Source organism: Crinia signifera, chromosome 4 (genome assembly GCF_055691185.1).
Source record: "Crinia signifera chromosome 4, ASM5569118v1, whole genome shotgun sequence".
Taxonomy (NCBI): Eukaryota; Metazoa; Chordata; class Amphibia; order Anura; family Myobatrachidae; genus Crinia; species Crinia signifera.
In genome coordinates, this window is record NC_139220.1 from 242,186,665 (window position 1) to 242,207,633 (window position 20,969).

Below are 20,969 nucleotides of genomic sequence, written 5' to 3' on the forward strand. Positions count from 1 at the left end.
ATCTCAGCACGACTTGCAGGATCAGAGCAGCAAATCATACATATTGCCTAATATAAACACTGGAATGTCCGGGTCACATGTGACACCGTCTAGTCAACAGGGCAGCGTAATGAAGGGTGGGATGAGGGAATGCGGCTTGGCTGTTGCTTTAATGGGTTTAAGCTCTTTAGCTTTAAGCTCTTTAACCCCTTTAATTGCATGGCAGTTTTATTTATGGACTCATCAGATTGATATACAGTATAGAGCTTTTCTCTGCTTGGCTGACACACTTGCCATTCTAGTTGCTGGGGAGTTCCATGAAAATTGATAATGATATCGCTCATGGAGCATATCATATAGTGTGTGCGCACCATAATAAATACTTATACTGAGCAACTTAACACCTGTATTGATATCCTTGTGCAGGTGCAAAATGTTTTTCTTTCTCTTCTTCCTTCGGTTTCATCTATTTAATTCATCTTCCCACACAGCAAAGTGTTTCATCTCATCTTGATTTGCCATTCTTGCCTGACCAACTATTACTTCCTTCACCCAGATCATTCTTCAACATGCCACCACGGATTTCTCTCACCAAGACACACCCCTCACCATTATAGTGCAATACCACTTTACCCGCACATCATATTTGGACAAAGAACACTGCAAGCAATCGCTAACATTTGACTCAGGACATTTACAGCACCTCCTGTTATTGGTAAGAGCAACCTTGGCATAACAAACAAGCACACTTGAAAAAATGATTCAGGTCCACCGCATCGCACTGTAACACTTCCCTGGTAAATTATTTCTCATTATCCCATTTTACGCGCTTAACCAAGAAAAACAAACCTACAATACATCTTTCATTTCTTCTTTGTCTATGAACCTTGAATATGACTTCTGTACTGACAATTCCCTCCTTAGGCCAAGAGTACAGACAGCCAACTCTAATCTCACTGCTAAAGTATTGATCTGTTACTTTAAGGACAATATTAACACAATCAGCAGATTCACAGTCGCACATAACACTTTTCCCGTTCCCTGCAGATGCCATCATTCTCCTGCTCCATACTGAAATGTCTGCCCTTCCCTCCACCTGCAGCCCTACTACCTTACCTCTTACTCAAAAGGCTCTGATTCCTCATTATCTGTCATTAATTATGGTCATCATAAAACAGCAATTATTCATTCCTCCTCTCAAGATAACATTTCTAATATTCCACTTGTTTCAAAACTTCATGAATGCCTGTAATATACCCTTAAAGAGTCATGATTCATTACTATTGTTAATAGATCTATCTTCTGCCCTCTGTACTGTAGCACCTTATTTACTCCTACAGACCCTTGGGTTTTTTACCTAAAAGAGACTCTTCTGTTCTATTTCTCACCATATCTAATGACCATTCTTTTACTCTGTTTTGCAGTTTCTAACGCATCCACACAGTAGAGATCACTGCTAGGACAAGAAACACAATCAACAGGGTTTGTTTTGGTACCACCTCTCTGCTGTGCAGTGTGCAATCACTCCTGTTGCTTTCACTAACACCAGTGACTATTTCTAAGTTGTCTTCATCTTCATGTCCTTCCTCTACTTAATGTTATCTGTAAGTTTAAATGCCCAAAACTGAGCTCCTTATTATCTATTTATTACCATGTAATCTGTGCTTAGAATTATATCTCCGAGATGTGGCCTGATGAGACTGCTGGCTGGAAGCACTGTACTGGGGCTTCCTGCTTCTTTCCCTCACCTCTGCCTCCACCTGCCTGCTCCCTGACCCCGGGTGTGAGCCTTCAGATCTCCCTCAGTGTTCGCTTGTCTCCTGCCTCCCCTAGCTATCTCTCTCCCTATGGAGGGAACCCTGGACTCCTGGGCCCCCACACAGCACCTGAAAATCATGGACTGTGGATGCCATCTTTAGCCCTCTACTTGCTGATATATTGTGGCTAGGCTGTGTCTACCCTGCACTACATTTTACCTACAGTATACATTACCCTTGCTCCTCCTATCAGATTAGTCTCTCATGGAAACCCTTATCCAGTGCTCCTGGGATGTCCCTTGTGGAATCTGTCTCCAAAATGGCCTTTTTGCCAGATTCAGATCCAGAACCTGATTTTTCTGCTGATGCTCCACTCACTCGGACTGATCTCATTTCTGACCTTCAGACCTCTATCAGACAACATGTAGTGACAATTATTGGCTATTGTACTAATAATCGGGAGAATTAAAAGAAATGCAGGAGCTAGTTTCCTCTAACAATGATCTCCTTTCTATCCCAAAATGTGGTACTGGTGAAACTCTCAACTGTAATGGACAAGCTCCCTGACCTGGAATAAGGGTCCAGAAGAAATAATGTCAAGATCAGGGGTGTCCCGGAATTCGTGTCTCCTGATGCTCTCTGTGATTTTTCTATAACCCTTTTCAAGAAATGATTACCATCTGCAGAGGACTGGGACTTACTGATCTATAAAATCCACCGCCTTCCCAAGCCCTGTTCTGCTACAGGCAGTTCCACGCGAGATGCCCTATTACGTCTATATTTTTTTCACTTTAGGGAGCACATAGTCAAAGCTGCATGTATGGCAGAGGATACAGAAGTCCTTGACAACCTGCAACTCATCCCTGACCTCTCGATCTATACCATTACCAAACAGATATCTTTCCAACCTATCACAAAGGCACTTAGAGAACGGAAAATACAATACTGGCTCATCCCTGCCAAGTTCCTGAACACTAGTAGACCGCTCCCGAGACTCTGACGGTCCTTACTGACTCTCTCACCTTAAACACAAAGACCAATTGCCCAGATGATACTTCTATATGTACCTATTGGTGTGCATTGATAGAAGTACTCCCAGGTGCCTTCATTCAGAAGGGTGCTCAATTTAAAGATCATTCTCCAAAAAGCAATATGATCTGGAGTCAGCTCTTGGAGTCTAAGAATCCATTCACCCAACCAGAGCTTTATGTAAACAGCTCCAAGACGTGAGGCACCAGCTCCAGAAACTTTTCCTGCTCCATGTGTATTCTGTTCTTGCTCACCACTGCCATAAATTCCATACAGCTGAAATAAAACTTTCAGTCAATTAGCATGTAAACTCCATGGCTGACAGGCCCGTAATCGGATTAAGTGTCTAGTTTCCCCCTCCGGTACTCAATGTCTTAATCCCTTTGATATTGTTAATCTCTTTTCCGGGTATTATGCTAAGGATGTATAATTTACACAAGGATTCTTCTATTTCCCAACACTCCGCTGTCACTATTTTTTTATTTTTTAGATAGCGTCCCTCTCCTTTCACTGGATGATGATAGCCTGACAACTTTGAACGCCCCTTGGTCTCTAGAGCAGTGATTTTCAACCTTTTTACCTTGGGGCACACTAAAAAGGACTTTAAAATTGCCAAGGCACACCATGAGATCCCCACGGGGCAAAACACATTGGCCACCACAGGAAAAAAACAAACCTATGGGCCCCCACATTAAAAACAATCACACTGATCCCCACAGGTAACAAAAATAAAATATATTGGCCCTTTACATGAAAAGAAGAGACCAGTAAATAACAGTTGAATTGGTGGTGGCTGTAAATGGGTTTGGGCATCTCTAGATCTGGGGGCACACTTGAGAAAAGCTCAAGGCACACTAGTGTGCCACGGCACACTGGTTGAAAAACACTGCTCTAGAGGAAATACAGCTGGTAATTAATAAACCAATAAAGAAAGACCCTGGTGGTTTTAGTAATTCATTCTATTCCACATTTACTGAGGTCCTTTGCCCGCTTTTCTTGCAGCTTTATGCGGAAGCTTCTAGTGCTGGACCTTTTCCAGTGGAAATGGTTGGGGCTCAAATTGTGACTGTACCGAAGTCTGATAAGGACTCCTCTAGATGTAAGACTTACTGTTCCATAGTGTTCATTAATACATATGAAAATTGACAATAAATTAATAGATAAACACTTAAACTCTTTACACCAGCAAATTATACACTCAGACCAAGTGGGCTTTGTTCTGGCCTTCGGGCTTACATTAATACTAGTAGGGTTTTTGATTTGATTAAAAGGGCAACTCCCACTGTCTCAATTTCTTTCTCTCTTTCTTGATGCTGAAAAAATCATTGTATAAACTCCACTGGGGTTATTATTCGTTCTATCTTTGTCCTTTATTATGGTCCCTCAGATAGGATTGAGCTAGGATCTTTAGCACTGGCTTTCTTTCCTCCTCTTTCCCATCTTGAATGGCACTAGACTGGGCTGCTGCTCCCTCCCGTGTTAGCCATTGAGCTACTTGCTCAGACGATCCATTTATATTCAGAGATTCCCAGGTCTGTAATACCTCTCACAGATTGTGCATCTTTGCAGACATTGGGGTATATTCAATGCCGTGGGCGAGCGGTGATAGCCGGCAGGTCTGCCTGCTCGCTGTCCCTGCCTGCCCCCACAGTATTCAACTGACCCTCCTAATACGTCGATTCCCCCTTGCTCTGTTTTTGGAGAGAGGGGGAATCGGCGTATTTTGCTGCTGAAGCAGCGAAACTCGCGGTGAAATGCAGCTGATTCGCTGCATTAGCCATGGGTTTCACTGTTTGGGATAATCCTTGCTGACCTGTGACGGTGAGGATTCCCCCGGAACGTTGAATATAGCGAGCGGCCGGCGAGGGGGTTAAACAGTGAGGATCTCTGGTTTTCTGTGATCCTCGCTGTTTAACCCCTCAACGACTACGGCGATCGGCATTGAATACTACCCAATGTTTTATGTTTGTTAGTGGCCTGGACACCTCGTTGTTTTCCCTCCAGTCAATGTTGGACAATTCCAGTGCTGCCTCATATTATAAACCAAATCCTACTAAATTAGATGCCCTCTCTATTAATATATCCCCTGTTGAAAAAACATTTACCATTTACTTAGAAGGACTTTTGGGAATCTCCATTCCTTCAGACATTCAGAATGTTAACTACATCCCCTTACTGTCTCAATTAATGTATCTAACTATTGCATGGATGTCTCATGAGGTCTCTTGGTTGGGCCAACTAGAGGCATTTAAAATGATATTGTTGCCTAAATGAATGCACTTATTTTGTGCTATCCCTTGTACAAAACACTGCAAATTAACATGTCAGATGAAGCGATTGATGCTTTCCTATGTGCGGAAGTTCAAGCCTCCAAGGCTGGCTTATACCCATATGATCTGCTCGAAATTCCAGGAGGGTCTCACTCTTCCTGAATTGGCTAGGTATCATGAAGCCACCCTACTTTCTCAATTTTGTGATAGGTTCCTTCCCCTCATTCTAAGCCATGGGTGGAGTTAGAACATGCCATCCTTTAAGATTTCCCTTTGCCAGATCTTTATATTCCCTGGCAGCTCCACTCACAATCCCCTGCAGCTGTTTTCAATACCCTGAGGGTTTGGGATCTTAGGCACTCATCCTTTTTTGACCTTTTTCCTTCCTACTAGAAATGTTTCGCTCTGAGCGTTCTGCCCCATCTTCCTATTTCCTTTTGGAATCAGTGTAGTATTGGGTCCCTAACTGACTTTTTCCGCATTTTTAAAAATCATTTTCTGACCTTAATGTTAAATCTTTGAGTGCCAACATATTTGTGAGAGAAGTGCACAATATCCACTAAAAATGCCAGCGTTGCCCACATTTGTTATACAAATGCAAATGAAAAAGGTTGTGCAAAAAAAAAAAAAAGATTATATTTCCTTTATAAGGTAAACATTACAGGTCATTATGATGAATAAAAATGTTTGCTTGCCAATTTGCATACCTATTTTGACAAATTCCCTTGTCACTCAAAGGGTTAAATGTCATTTAAACCCACCTGCCTGGTTTTACTACTTTCAACTTAAGCTATGGCTAGATTCATTGGCACAAACCCTGCTGTATTTATGACTCCCCCAGATAATGTTTTAAGTAAACTGGCTAAATCCTCCTCATGGGGTGCCATATACATTTGGCATGATCTGTTAATCCCCCAAATTTCACAATGAAATTCTCTGTTCAGATCAAGCGGGAGACTGACTTTCAGTGCACTTTCACCATTAAACAATGGAAATGTATAGAGCTATCTTCTTTCTCCCTATCTGAATGTACCAGCCATACCAAAATGCATGATAAACTACTGAATAGACTTTATCTAACCCCTTCTAAACTACATAGGATATGGCCTGCAGTGGTACCATTTTTTCATGTCTTTTGGGAGTGCCCTGCATTATGCCCATTTTGAAACAAAATGTTTACCCTTATTAGGGATGTTCTAGGCCTTACGTTACCCCTAGATTATGATTTGGTCCTTTTACTTTGTTAAAGTCATATTTCCAAATCAGCCTTACTTTCAGGGGTTCTTCCCCCCTTTCAATTTAAATGAACCCCCAAATGTGTATTCAGACGCTTGATCTGCATATTTTCAGATTATTGGTTTATTGTTATATGATGCTTTTAGTCTACCTTATTACACTTCTGTATCACCATAATTTAATTTGCTTTTTTTCAATAAAAAATATACTATAAAAAAAAAATGCATCTCAAACATCGACCTTTACTTCACAAATGACACTACTAAAACATGACTTCAAGCCCTCATCATTTAAACCTTCCAATGATCAAACTTGGCACCACTTCAATCCATTTTTAATTTAACGGCGATTCTAAAATGATCCATTCTGTAACTCTTTGTCAATTCTTGAATATTTTCTCTAATTTTAAATGACCACTCTAACCTGCCAATCAACATTCTTTTTTTCACAGACCCAGGTCGAATATCCTGGGTCTGTAGCTTTTATCTACCCATCCACCCAGGTCCAACCCGGGTTGACTAGTGATGTTTTAACACTGCACGTTGAGCTGGGTCGATCCGGCAATAACCTGGCTCCGGGCTATTTATGTGACATGAAAGGTGTAGAACTGTTTACCTTCAAACTATCAAACATTCTTCAAAAACACATTTTTTCCAAGATGTTTACCAAATTTGCTAAATACCCTGGTGTTATCCCAAGTATTATTTCCCTAATCTTCTTTATATTGCAAGATCTATACATCCCTTTCACCTTAAATTGTACTATTTGTTGCAGTCCTGTTAATAATTGTACATTGTATGTATGTTTGTTCCCCCCCCCCCCCCACAACTTATGGACTATATTGGTGCCATAGATATAAAGGATACAATTAGTATTAACATTCATAAAGCATGCAGAATAGCAATAAACAGAGGGTCTCATTTACAGATGAACTGAATACACAGCGCAAAATGGGGCATCTAAATGGTCAGACCTGTGCATACTCTTCAGTTTCAAGTGATATTATGGCCAATTACAAGTATTTGTGTAGTGAGGTAGCAAAATGTGAAGATTCACTGTGCAATGGACATGCAACACCATACAGCCATGCCCTCTTACCGTATAGGCATGCTGGGAAGATGCTCATTACCGCACAATTTTAGGGTCTTCGAGCAGCAGAGAGTGGCCCTGAGGTATTTGCATCCCAGGCTGATGCCTCTAGAACTTATCGGGAGGCTGCTAGAGAATGATTGTGAATTACACCCAGAGTATAGCATTCTCTACCTGTCACCCACACTGCCACAAGACACCACATGTCTTTGTCTTTCTGCTTGCTGATTGGTGGATGGCTAGATCTATCCAGCAATCTCAAAGATGGCAGTCATTTATTGTATAGAAGCGTGTAGAGAGACGGCATGGGTAAGTTATGATTTTTTTTCTAGAATTTATTCCCGTGAATGAGCGGATATTGTCACCCCCAGCTTTTTGCTCAATAAACCTAGCTTTTGGTTGACATTTAGGCCCATTTGTACAATAGATAATTTTGCGCTGTGCGTAATTTGTGAATGAGGCCCAGAGGTGGCAGAAGGATACAGGAGGCAGAGGCCCAGCATGCATTGTCCATATTAATCACCTACCAGAGGACTGCAAGCTGGGGTTCTTCGCTGGCTTTCCGGATTTGTAAAATTTCTTCTTTAACAGAGAAAGTGCTTTAGATTGTTGGGACTCTACTAGAAATCCCAATTCTCCCAAGAATCTCAGGACTCTGTGGAGCAGCAGTGGTTTCACATTAACGTGCAAGAGCTTCAGAGGGCTGATAAGGTTCTCCGTTGGCTTCAAATCCTGGTCACAGCTGTCATAAGGAAAGATATTCCAAGCCAGGTTTGACCCTACAGCAGAAACCAAAACATGTCGAGATAGTTTGAGGAGGACAGCACAGGGCCATATCTTCCCCTTCCACTGCATGTTCAAAGCATGGCTTTCATCTGTCACAGCATTGTATCCATGTACATTGTAGCCATCTGGAGTCTCTCGTCTGGATCTTCTCACTATGAAATCCGGGTGTCTCAAAGAGGAGATGGGGTCATCAAAACTGCTGTTTGACAATACTAAACAGAAAATAAAATGATAGTTGGTGATTGTTTAACGTAATGTGTAACAATGAAAATCAGGTGAAACATTTAATTCTTTACAGGTTAATGTGATCTTTAATTTACATATGGGGGGGTAACTCAGAACTGATTGCACAGCTGTGAATTCGCATAGTGGCTGATTATCGATAGAGTGCACATGCGTATGGGTGTCGCAGTGCACATGCGTGAAGCTGTCCTGTGATGAAAGCCTTTTACTATTTATGATCGCAAATAGGCGCCTATGGTTGGTGACCGGTCATTTAGTGGAGTGCTAAGGATGCTGGGAGTGTCTGGGGGAACACTAGGCATGTCTGGTCATTTAGCGGAGGGTGTGTAACATCAGCTCCAGGCCTGATATGCCTTTTTCCATTGCACCGCCGAGTAAGTCTCTGGCTAGTCTGAGCCTGTGATGACTTGTGCCCAGTGTAAAAATCATTTGCTGGTGAGCATGTTACGATGGGTTTTGGATATATTCGCTGGGCTGAGCATAGATGTGTAGCCATACACATACATTCGCAAAGTGAGCACATTAATTCACAAGGAGGGATTTCACACTTGCAAGGCAGAGGCTTAACGGAACGCTGGCCAAGCCAATTTTTAGGGCCATGCTATCAGGTCTGAATTACCCCCATTGAACCACTGTGAACTGGTCAGAACAAATAACTTCATCCATTCATCCCTCCATCCTGCATCCATGCATTATAATACAGTACACAGGGCATAATTCATGTTGGCAGACGCACACATATGCTTTAGCAAGTACGACTTTCTAGGCTACGGAACTGCTAATGTTAGCAAATATAGCTGCTGCCTTGAAATGAAAAGAGAGGACCCAAAAACAACCATAACAGGCCAACATTTTTATCGCCACTACCCGTTGACTCGCCCACATTGCCATTCCTGTCAATCATTCCGCCATTAAATCCTCACCATGAGCAAGGCAGTTACATTCACGCTGTCAGCCACATGCACAGTCTACAGACAAACACTCCACTGCATGAAAACAGGGTGCAAACATGAATTAGGCCCACAGTACCAGAATCTTGTACAGATTTTTACTGACAATTTAAAAAAATGTATTGACTAGCTACATTTTACAGACACGTTGTTAAATTCAATTATAAAAGCACAACTCTGATTTAATTACAGCAATTGTTTCTAACTAGATATCAATAGAGCAATTTAATCATGCCAAATTCCACAGCATGCCCACCTTCTCTTACCCTCTCCACCCCCAATGTTCTCCATAGTACTTCAGGATTATGAATGGTAACTTCAAATGTTGCTGCAATGCGGTCTCAGTAGAACAGTTGGAAGGAGCCTCTAGGATTGCACAACCCAGAGAACAAAATTGCAATACTTCAGTTTCTGAGTAGCATCCACTTGCTGAATGCTGCCTGAATTGGCGGTGGGGAGGTTCGATCTATGATTGGTGGATGCCTGCAAGAGGTGGTTCTACAACTGCTGAATATTAATTCAACTGCTTCATTTTTTTTAAAGTTTTGAGTGAAGGATGGAGGGACCCTCACAGGTCAGTTGCCCATGGGCTCCTTACTCTGGCCCCGACCCTCACTACCTATGTTTGCATATCTATTTATTTTGTCTACCATGTATGTCACGGTTTAATTTATGACCAGTATTCTAATATTTAGCACTTTGGAGCCTTATATATCAATAATAATAATATACGAGAGAAACACACCTTTCAGACTAGCAGAAATACCTCAGGTTATTGCATGTGAATGCGCAGAAACCCAGGATTATGCTTAGTTTGAAAGAGGCCAGTAAATATAACTTGTGTCGAGCAACCTGGCAATTCAACCTAGGTAAGTCCAAGGGTTGAATACCTGTGACCTACTTGAGTCACAGTGCAGTGTAAATAGGTCACCCTGGTTGATACGACCTTGCACCCATTTACAGCATAGGAAGAGGCAACACAAGGAGAGGATCTCATATCCAAGCGTCAGCACTGCAAACATGGGCAAACATGGGCCGATCCGGCAATAAGCCCGGTACTGCCGCCAGTCTGAAAGGGGTATCAGCATCCCGGGTACAAAACGGCAATGTAAAGGGTCATCAAATAATCTGAGAAGATAAGATATCAGTGTTTCACAATAATAGATGTTTTCTTTCTTTGTATATGGATATTAATTAAAACACTATTGGGCCCCATACACTACTATGAGGTATCGCATGCGATACCTCACCAACTATACACCGGGCTCCATGGCAACATGATCACATATGATACACCATATATGCTGCTTTTGCACACAATCACCGGATCTGATGTGCACGGGACCATGCATCAGATCAGATCCGGAGGTAAAACACATACGATATGGTACTTTTTACATGGTTTATGGGTTGAACTTGTGTGGAAAAAGCCATATACATAAGAGTATGGGCACCACCAACAGACTGTGTTTTGAGGGAATCGGTACATCTGTCAGACCACACTTAGGTCTACAGTCATTAGGTCGACCCCACTAGGTCGACTGGCAGGAAGGTCGACCTGACTTAAGGTCGACATGGGCCAAGGTCGACATGACTTAAGGTCGAATTTGCATAAAGGTCGACATGAGGAAGGTCGACTGGTCATAAGGTCGACATGGGTTTTTCACTGTTTTTTGACCCGAATGTCGACACAGTCGACATGGACACAGTTGGCAATGAGAGTCGGACGCTCGCAATGCTTCGGGCACGGTGGCTCGCTTCGCTCGCCACAGCTTTAATAACCTCCTCCACGCCCTAGTGCAGTGGTTCCCAACCCTGGTCCTCAAGTACCCCCAACAGTGCATGTTTTCCAGGTGACCCGGCAGGTGCACTCATTATTCAGACACATTTTAAAAGATCCACAGGTGGAGCTAATTATGTCACCTGTGATTCTGTGTGGAGACCTGGAAAACATGCACTGTTGGGGGTACTTGAGGACCAGGGTTGGGAACCACTGCCCTAGTGGATGGTAGGGCATGAAATACCGCCTGTCGGCACATGTCGGCTCAAAAAACAGTGAAAAACCCACGTCGACCTTATGACCAGTCGACCTTCCTCATGTCGACCTTTATGCAAATTCGACCATAAGTCATGTCGACCCTGGCCCATGTCGACCTTAAGTCAGGTCGACCTTCCTGCCAGTCGACCTAGTGGGGTCGACCTAATGACTGTAGACCTAAGTTCATTCTAATAGATGACCGCTTCCGTTTTGCGGATCTATGTCAGTAATTATACCATCTGCTTCCACAGGCAGAAATTCACAAAGCATTACCTGTGGGTGGTACTTGATGATATTAAAAGCACAAATAGGAGAGTTGCCCATTACAGTCAGATTCTAACTATCATGTATCTAGTAAAGGGTTTCCCAAACTCAGTACTAAGGCACACTAATACAACTTTTCCACCAATAACCAAGGTCTGACCCAGATTTCTGGAGACGATTATAACCGGGGTCAGGCCCTGTTTACACTGCACCTTGGATCAGGGTTATTCCCGGGTCAGCCCCATTTACACTGAACCTGGTGGACCTCTGCATACACAGCCAATAAGCAGCTTTTAAACATAATCTGGGTAGTATAACCCGGTCCGAGCTGTTTACACTGACCTGTTAGCTGTGTCCAACCCTAATAGCTACCAAGGTCAGATGACCTGGGTTATTTGTCAAGAACCCTTTTACACCAAGCTGTGACCTGGGTAGATCAGGGAATAACTCAGTTTAATGCAACAATAGAAAAGGGGTATTACAGTCCAGGTGTTTAGTGGTATCCATGTTTAAATCAAATAACCATGGTACTAATTAAGTTACCTGGGTTCAATTATAGCGAGCCTTATAACCTGGACTGTTAGTGTGCCTTGAGGAATGTGGTTGGTAACCTCTAAACTAGTACATTCTATAAAATAATGATAATCGGATTAGTTGCTATGGACAACATTTCCATTTGACCTTTTTTAAAGATTTGCTATACCTCCCCCTATGGATTAAATTCTCTTTCAAATCATTCTAAAGTCTTTAAAAAGGGACTCTGCTTTCTTAACATAATAGATATGTAATAGTTATTCTCTATAGAAGTGGTTCCCAAACTGTGTGCCTGGGGTGCCTCGGGGCATTTTTAGGGGGCCTAGGTTAGTGGCTCAGGACCAATTTAAATTATTTATGGTCAATGTAATAGGCAAAACCAATGCTGGTAGCTGTCAGTCATGAAATATCAGGACAAACAGAAGTGAATCTTGTCTCTCATCTCATAATTTAATTTCAGGATGAAATGTAAACATAACAATTCATTTAATAGTTTTTCTTTTTATTACTCAATAAGAAACCTTTGGCTCGGGGGTTCTGTGAAAACAACTCTGATACTTTGTCAAGATTCAAAAATGTTTGGGTCAACTGCTTTATAGGCTCTATAGCAGTGGTTCCCAACCTTGGTCCTCAAGGACCCCCAACAATGTACGTTTCCAGGTCACCCGGCAGGTGCACTCATTATTCAGACACATTTTAAAAGATCCACAGGTGGAGCTAATTATTTTCTGTGTGGAGACCTGGAAAACTTGCACTGTTGGGGGAACTTGAGGACCAGGGTTGGGAACCACTGCTCTATATGAAGGATGGGGAACCTTTAACCCTCCAGCTGTTGTTGAACTACACATCCCAGAATGCACAGCAACAGTTTTATCATGCCCAAATAGCAAACCTGTAGCAGGGCATGCTGGCATGTGTAGTTCAACAACAGCTGGAAGGCCAAAGGTCCCCCACCCCTGCAAAGGAAAAACCATGGTTATCTTTTGTAACAGAACTTTCTGAAATCTCATGCTCTGAAATAACTGCTGAAAAGCAGCCACCTCCAAATGTTTAACAAGATAAGACATGTAAGATACCATCGTGCAGAGACTTTAGGGGTGGATGAAAATGACTTCAGTGACTGCAATTTGGCTTGTCTGGAAACACAGCTGTTTACAAAGACACAGCTGATGGAACTCTCAGATAGATAAAGATGAACAGATATGCAACACGTGTCTTTCCAACTGTTGTGAAAATTAGAAATCCCAGAATGCCAAGGCGGCACAAATGTTTCAGGGAATGATGGCACTTGTAGTACCATTGCACATTCAACAGAGTTCCTGCCAACATTACAGCTCATCAACTAGTTTCTGGATCTCAACTGCAGCTATCCTGTGTGGCATAGGGGTCTACCCACCTGCATTGTACAGGAGACTCCGTGAAATAGCAGTAATTTCCCTATCTCCCTGAAGAATCTAGCAATCTCCGTGATTTCACCTTACTCACATTATGCAGTTGTTACATTTTTTTTTTTGGGGGGGGGGGGGGGGGGGGGGAATATCAGAGATGTATACATTTAATGGAATCATCAGTGCAATTTCCCTGCATTGGTTATAAAGCACAATGATCCCTATGGCTACATGCATATTAAATTATACCCCTTTCACATCGCAACTAATTACCGGGTACAAGTCGGATTCTTGCCGGTTCGACACGGTAATTAGTGCAATGTGAAAGGGCTTAGGCCCTTATTCAGATCGGTGCGGATATTCCCGCATTCTTACGGAGCGGTCCGCACGCCACGGTGTTTTGCCGCATGCGGCCATCGTCCGTAGAAACGCCCACGTGTCCTCCGCATTCGGACGGACTCACTCTTTAAGAACAGGGCGTGTTTATGGACGACATACAAACCATGCGTGTGCGGGAGAAACACTCAGATTCTGCACGGTATTACAGAGTATTACAGAGTATGCTCGGAAATACCGCATCCGAACGGGAGCCAAGCGGTGCTACCGCCCGTAAGCGGAGTATTTACGCCAAACAACCCACTATGAAGTATCTTCTGCAATACATCACATGACCCACTTATTCAACTACCTATCCTCATAAAAAACAGCTTATTTGGAATTGGAATCAATTAGATGCCAATATATCCTTACAAGCATGCCTAACACATGCATTGCACACATTAACCCTTACAGCAATTGAAGTGCAATGGTTTCAATTAAAGCACTGACAAGCGTCCTATTAGTGAGTAATGAGTAAAGGAGTAGATTCTATTGGGTTCAGGTGTTAATGGTTGTAGTCATTAGGCGTACGTTCGCCTACCGCATGAACGAGTGGTGTCCGCAAAGCAATAGTACACTTGTGGACACCGCACATTTCTGCCCTTTTTGATCGCGTGCATTCGGAGTGGTTTCCGAATGTACGCCCCCCAACATAAGTGTACTCCCCCGTGTCCGCCCATGTTTCCGCCCCGTTTTGCCCACTTTGAAACTACGCCCATGTGTCATTCCGCATGACGCCCATAATACGCCCCTATTTCCCGACTGATAGCGGTGAACAGTTTTGGACGGGATTTGGCCGAACTGGTACCGAGTCAAGGCGTGGCACATGCGCGTAGCGTTCTCCACGCATGCGCAGACGCCGTAAAGACGCGATCCGAAAGTATGCGGTAAAGTCCGCGTCAATCAGAATAAGGGCCTTACTGTGTGCCGCAAACAGGTAGCAACATGGCAATAAGAACCGGTAAGAAAGAAGAGTTCTTACCGGTTCGTTGCCATGTTGCTGTGCGGTGTGAATGGGTTAAACGGGTCAAGCGACTTGTTTCCCGTTCACACTATGGAGGAGGCAGCACTTGGAGCAGCGCCAGCTCTAAGCGCTGCCTCCTCCCCGCCCCAGATGATACGCCAACTCCCCACCGTGTCCCCTCATGACATCAGAAAACCGAAAATAATGCCGGTTCACAGAGGGGATGTGAACATCCCAAAACACAGGGCCTCGCCGGGACTGAACCGTTTCAAAGTCCCGGTGCGACCCTGCATTTAGCGATGTGAAAGCAGTATAAGGTTTCTATTGACCACTTATATGAAACAACATGTAAAACACAATCCATGAACAAGCCCTGACACATAACAATGTCTTTTTTCAACAAGTACAGTAGCACTTACTGACTGCTTTGGGGCTCATCTACATGTGGATTTAAGTGATTGCATGACACGCCTCTCAGATGTAGCAGTGCAGTAGCGCACGCAGGGGGGTTTCTGAGTACCCAGAACCCCCCCCAGGAGTCTAAGGACCCTAGGCTGAAAGCTGAGGGTTCCCTCTTTCCATGGGTATAAGAATTTTAAAAATCGGCCCTTGGGAACCGGAGATATCTGACTTCAAAACAGTGGTCCCCATCCAAGCCTATTAATTGCTCTTCCCAGTCAGATATTTCAGGTTCTGTCTGATTTAGAGTTTTTTTGAGGGTATATTCCAAAAGCTGGGATTCTCCCCCTTTGATGGACACTAGTAGCTTGTCTCTACTGTTCCCAAAATCAGAGATATCAGCCTTCGAGCAGCTGGTTACTGCTCCAGCTCCACACACCTGGTATGTAGTTTTATATTCTCGTTGGCAGATTGCTGGAGGATCGGTAAGTGCCCCAATACATTGCTATGCCCAGGGGTCTACACTGCTGTTGATGCCCCTGTATATATATATATATATATATATATATATATATATATATATATGTATATATATGTATATATATATATATGTATATATATGTATATGTATATATATATATATATATATTTTTTTTTAATTATTATTATTTATATACATTTGGTCTATCTATAATACTTTAACTGACCCAAGAAATACAGAGATGGACTTCCCAAGCTTCTGAGGCGCAACAACCATCCAGATGTTTTTCTGGCCGTCAGTACTTCATTTGATATGTCTGGTAATCTTTCCAATAATTTCTACGGGGATAAATCAAAAAGAAAACCGCCAATTAGATGTAAACCAATACAAATAAATTCTACTATCTGGATTGAAGTAGGAGATCATAGACGGGCGTACCCAACTCACAGTGTGGATGGCACTGTATGTGCACGTAGCGGGTTCTTGCTCCGTTGATCAAATCTCTATGATTTTCCTCTCAACTCCAGATGATGTGTGTACCATAAAAATAAAATTAAATAACAATGTGTGATTCTATTTAACTACAACGTATGAGTTTCTTTCGTGATGGGAAAAAGAATCTCGTAGGCGCACCTCACTCACTTAAAACAAGGGGGAGGCACACACATAGAGGTTTCTTTTCCTATATCAAATCAACGTGTATTTGTGAAGAAAAGGTAGGCGTACCCTACTCACGGTAAGTATGGAATGGTATAAGCCCGTAGCAGGTTCTTTGCCTTCCCTTTCAAGTTTCCAAAGTGTTTCAAATATTCTCCATTCAATGTGTATACATAAAAGATAAAAAGATAAGCAATGTGTAGTCTCGTCGCTACTTCCTATATCTCATTCAAAGATCTATAGGACAGCGGGATTTTTACCAAGGATTTATGGTGATAAATGTACATCCGTACCGGGACTCACACTGAGTGGTGCTTTCAACATGTGCATAAAGGTTTCTTTACGTGCTCTTTACTTGTGAACAAGAATCCTTCACCAAGTGGAAAGACAATAATTCTATACCCCGTCTGAGTGAGGATTCCTTAATATTCGTCGTATTGGCGTACCCCAACTTACGATTGGGAAGATCTTTACACTCCCGTAGCGTTTTCTTTTTGCCCTGTGCTGCTGGTACTGTACTGGGAGATCCTCATCCAGACATATACCCGATATCCAATGTTGGGTAGGTAAGATGTGATGGCTGCTCACTCTCCACACTGGCTGTCGACGCGTTTCGGTGACTAGCACCTTTATCAAGACATCAAGATGTCTTGATAAAGGTGCTAGTCACCGAAACGCGTCGACAGCCAGTGTGGAGAGTGAGCAGCCATCACATCTTACCTACCCAACATTGGATATCGGGTATATGTCTGGATGAGGATCTCCCAGTACAGTACCAGCAGCACAGGGCAAAAAGAAAACGCTACGGGAGTGTAAAGATCTTCCCAATCGTAAGTTGGGGTACGCCAATACGACGAATATTAAGGAATCCTCACTCAGACGGGGTATAGAATTATTGTCTTTCCACTTGGTGAAGGATTCTTGTTCACAAGTAAAGAGCACGTAAAGAAACCTTTATGCACATGTTGAAAGCACCACTCAGTGTGAGTCCCGGTACGGATGTACATTTATCACCATAAATCCTTGGTAAAAATCCCGCTGTCCTATAGATCTTTGAATGAGATATAGGAAGTAGCGACGAGACTACACATTGCTTATCTTTTTATCTTTTATGTATACACATTGAATGGAGAATATTTGAAACACTTTGGAAACTTGAAAGGGAAGGCAAAGAACCTGCTACGGGCTTATACCATTCCATACTTACCGTGAGTAGGGTACGCCTACCTTTTCTTCACAAATACACGTTGATTTGATATAGGAAAAGAAACCTCTATGTGTGTGCCTCCCCCTTGTTTTAAGTGAGTTAGGTGCGCCTACGAGATTCTTTTTCCCATCACGAAAGAAACTCATACGTTGTAGTTAAATAGAATCACACATTGTTATTTAATTTTATTTTTATGGTACACACATCATCTGGAGTTGAGAGGAAAATCATAGAGATTTGATCAACGGAGCAAGAACCCGCTACGTGCACATACAGTGCCATCCACATTGTGAGTTGGGTACGCCCGTCTATGATCTCCTACTTCAATCCAGATAGTAGAATTTATTTGTATTGGTTTACATCTAATTGGCGGTTTTCTTTTTGATTTATCCCCGGAGAAATTATTGGAAAGATTACCAGACATATCAAATGAAGTACTGACGGCCAGAAAAACATCTGGATGGTTGTTGCGCCTCAGAAGCTTGGGAAGTCCATCTCTGTATTTCTTGTATTATTGTTTTAGTTATTTGGTGATAACTAGGGATAAGTACGAGCTAGGGGCAGCATTGCGCCAAAGAAGGGTCATATCCTATAACTTTGTTTTGTATATTGACTTTAACTGACCCGACATATACTGGGTCACCTAAGTGTCCATCTCCGTGCTTTGCTCCGCCCCTCTGGAAACCCCCTTCTGAAAATCCTGCGTTTGCCACTGCAGTGTACATCCACACTTCTAGGTATGCTGTGTGGAGGATCACGGGGATACCACTGCAATGATCTTGCCAATAAAGTTATAATAAGTAATAAAAATATCAGGTTAAACAATAAATGTTGACTTTATTTTACTACTGCATAAGTGGTGGGTAGCGTTAAATCCTGCCTCTCCAGTAATTATAATGATTGATGATTTGAAAATAGCTTGTCTGCTCCTGATTAAGGATCAATATGGAATGAGTTTAGTGCAATATACAATGCTTACAGCAACAGTACTGGCTTGTTTGCAGTGGTAGAATTAAAGTGTGCCTTTGTTGGAGCTATTAGCCAACTGTGGAAAAACATGTGACACAGTCATAGTAATTCCACAAGGTATCATGTGGTGTGTGCAATCATCTGGATCTCTCTGATATATAGATAGATGGCTTTATGAGTGCACACATCTCGCTGACTAAGAAATCTCCCTTCTGAAATAATCTCCACATTAGACCCTGAAGCTTACCCCTTGGGAGAATCACATTTCACACACTCTGACTATTATTCTTTAAAGTTTAAAACAGACGTTCAGCTCATCATCATTATCAGTCCCACAAGTTTACCCAGACTCATCCTCTGCTTACTAACAGTTTAGGCCTCCGGCTTCACAGGTCCTCCAGGACAGGAGTGTCAGGATGAGCAGGACAGCCAGTGATGCGCTGGGCAGATACTGGAGGAGCACAGATAAACTTTCCTTCGGGGAGCGTCCTAGATCAGTCAGGTAGCCCCAGCAGAGGCAAATGTCCACATCTTGTTTGTTAGTCCAGTGTTCCTGTGGATGATAGGTGTTGTCCATACCCCAATCAGGATATGCAGCGTCCTTCTGCCAAACTGTGCTGGACTGGAAATGCAGACAGTCAGCTGGGATGGGGAGTTTACAGGTTTCATATGTGCAGTGTTTCATAGTGAATCCACAGGAGCCTAATAACCTGCAACATATGGACTTGTGCGGACTGAGCACCCAGTTGGTCTGTAAATGAGATCCATAAATACATTATTAAGTGTGTGATATAAGACAGATGGATGTGATACCCATTTCTGTCAGGTGTACATTCAATGTATAAGCCCATCTGTGATGGAATGACTATACAACCATCTCCATACTGCAGCAAATATGAACCAGTACTGCCATCTGGAATAGATATCTACCAAATGGTAAAGTTCACTTGTCAGCAATAGTTCCTACAAATACAATGCAAATGGAAACAATGCATATTTGATACTATGCATCTCTTTAAAAATTACTTACATGTTTTTTTTTATTAAGAATGCACCAGTTTGATATTTCACATAACAATTTAAACTCTCAATTTATCAGAGTTCTGAGGGACAGATGTACGAAGCTTGAAAAGTGATAAAATGGAGAGTGATAAACCAGCAACCAATCTGCTCATACCAATCATTTCTCAAACACAGCTGGTAAAATGACAGGTAGGAGCTGATTGGTTGGTGGTTTATCACTCCCCATTTTATCACTTTTCAAGCTTAGTACATCTGGCCCAATGAGAGATAAAGTACACGCTTCTGTAATTTTTCAAACAGAGCCTTTAAAGTGACAGGAGCTGATTGGTTTTAGATAAGGTAAGACAACCCCAGCCTCCATGTTACAGGCTGTATTTGAAAAATGATGAAGCTGATTGGTTGGTATCTTATCTCTCTCCCCACATTATCTCTCTCCAAGGTTAAATAGTACAACAACCGCTTATCTCACTCCAAGCTTTGATAAATCTGCCTCTAAGTCTATGACATATGTACAGTATTAAGCTGAAGTTATGTGACATGTTCAATGCCATTAATCAGTAGTTGGTGACACTGTCATCCTGCAGGTCCTCCCCACACACTATATAACATCATCTATGATGAAGAGAGCAGGAAGCAGGGAAGGAAGCACTGACAGACACGGGGCAGGGAGGAGCAGAAGCTGGAGGGGGCGGGTTACACTCCAGGGGGTCACAGTCAGACTAGGAAAGAGAGAGGTGGACATGAATTCTCATAGGAAGGAAGCAGGAGAGCACTGCAGGGCAAGGAATGACAGCTGGTAACCCTCTGTCCCTGTGCACCCCCAGGACCTAACCCCCTGCACATTCGGTCCCACAGGCTGCGTCCTCTCACCTCTCTCACCGGTAACTCTCCACTTCCCCTCCTCCTGGACAGTCACAGCTCAGGAGCGCTGGGTCCGGCTGGAATTGTCCTGCATCCTGCACACATTTACACTTGTATTTGCTTGTTGGGTCTTTCTGGCTTCTCAGTATTAGTTGCCGGCAGGCAGCCCCCTCCCCTTTCTCCTATCCCCTCTCTCATGGGCTCCCTGTTCTCACCGTGCTCTCTTCTTACATCTCAGAGACAGATGAGGCAGGATCTGCCCTCCTCCCCTCCAGCATCTAAACTCACAGTCTGTACAGTAAAAGAGTAATTAGCACTGCAGGCACCAATTCCCAACCAGTCAGAAGGCTCGGAGCCCAGGCCGGCACTGACAGCTCTCTGTTTATGGTTGGAACTTAGAACTCAAACCATGATGCGAAAGGTAAAACAAACAGGGATGACACTTAAACATACAGGATTAGCAGGGA

The 20,969-nt window shown here is 42.9% G+C and overlaps 1 protein-coding gene across 3 annotated transcripts in view; it reads right to left on the reverse strand.

Annotated features, from left to right (window-relative positions):
- Window positions 1-20,729, reverse strand: part of LOC146075187 (cell surface hyaluronidase CEMIP2-like) — an 87,150-nt gene extending 66,421 nt beyond the window's left edge. Inside the window, exons 1-3 of one of the 3 annotated variants that reach the window (XM_083184157.1) lie at window positions 20,512-20,729; window positions 18,988-19,369; window positions 7,888-8,358 (exon numbers count right to left, since the gene is read on the reverse strand). In XM_083184157.1, the coding sequence (XP_083040283.1) occupies window positions 7,888-8,358; window positions 18,988-19,303 (787 nt within the window). In that variant the 5' untranslated portion in view covers window positions 19,304-19,369; window positions 20,512-20,729. Of the gene's footprint in view, window positions 1-7,887; window positions 8,359-18,983; window positions 19,370-20,154; window positions 20,246-20,511 lie in introns of those variants that run through there. The other 2 variants (XM_083184160.1, XM_083184158.1) reach the window with 2 other exon arrangements.
- Window positions 20,730-20,969: the final 240 nt, after the last annotated feature.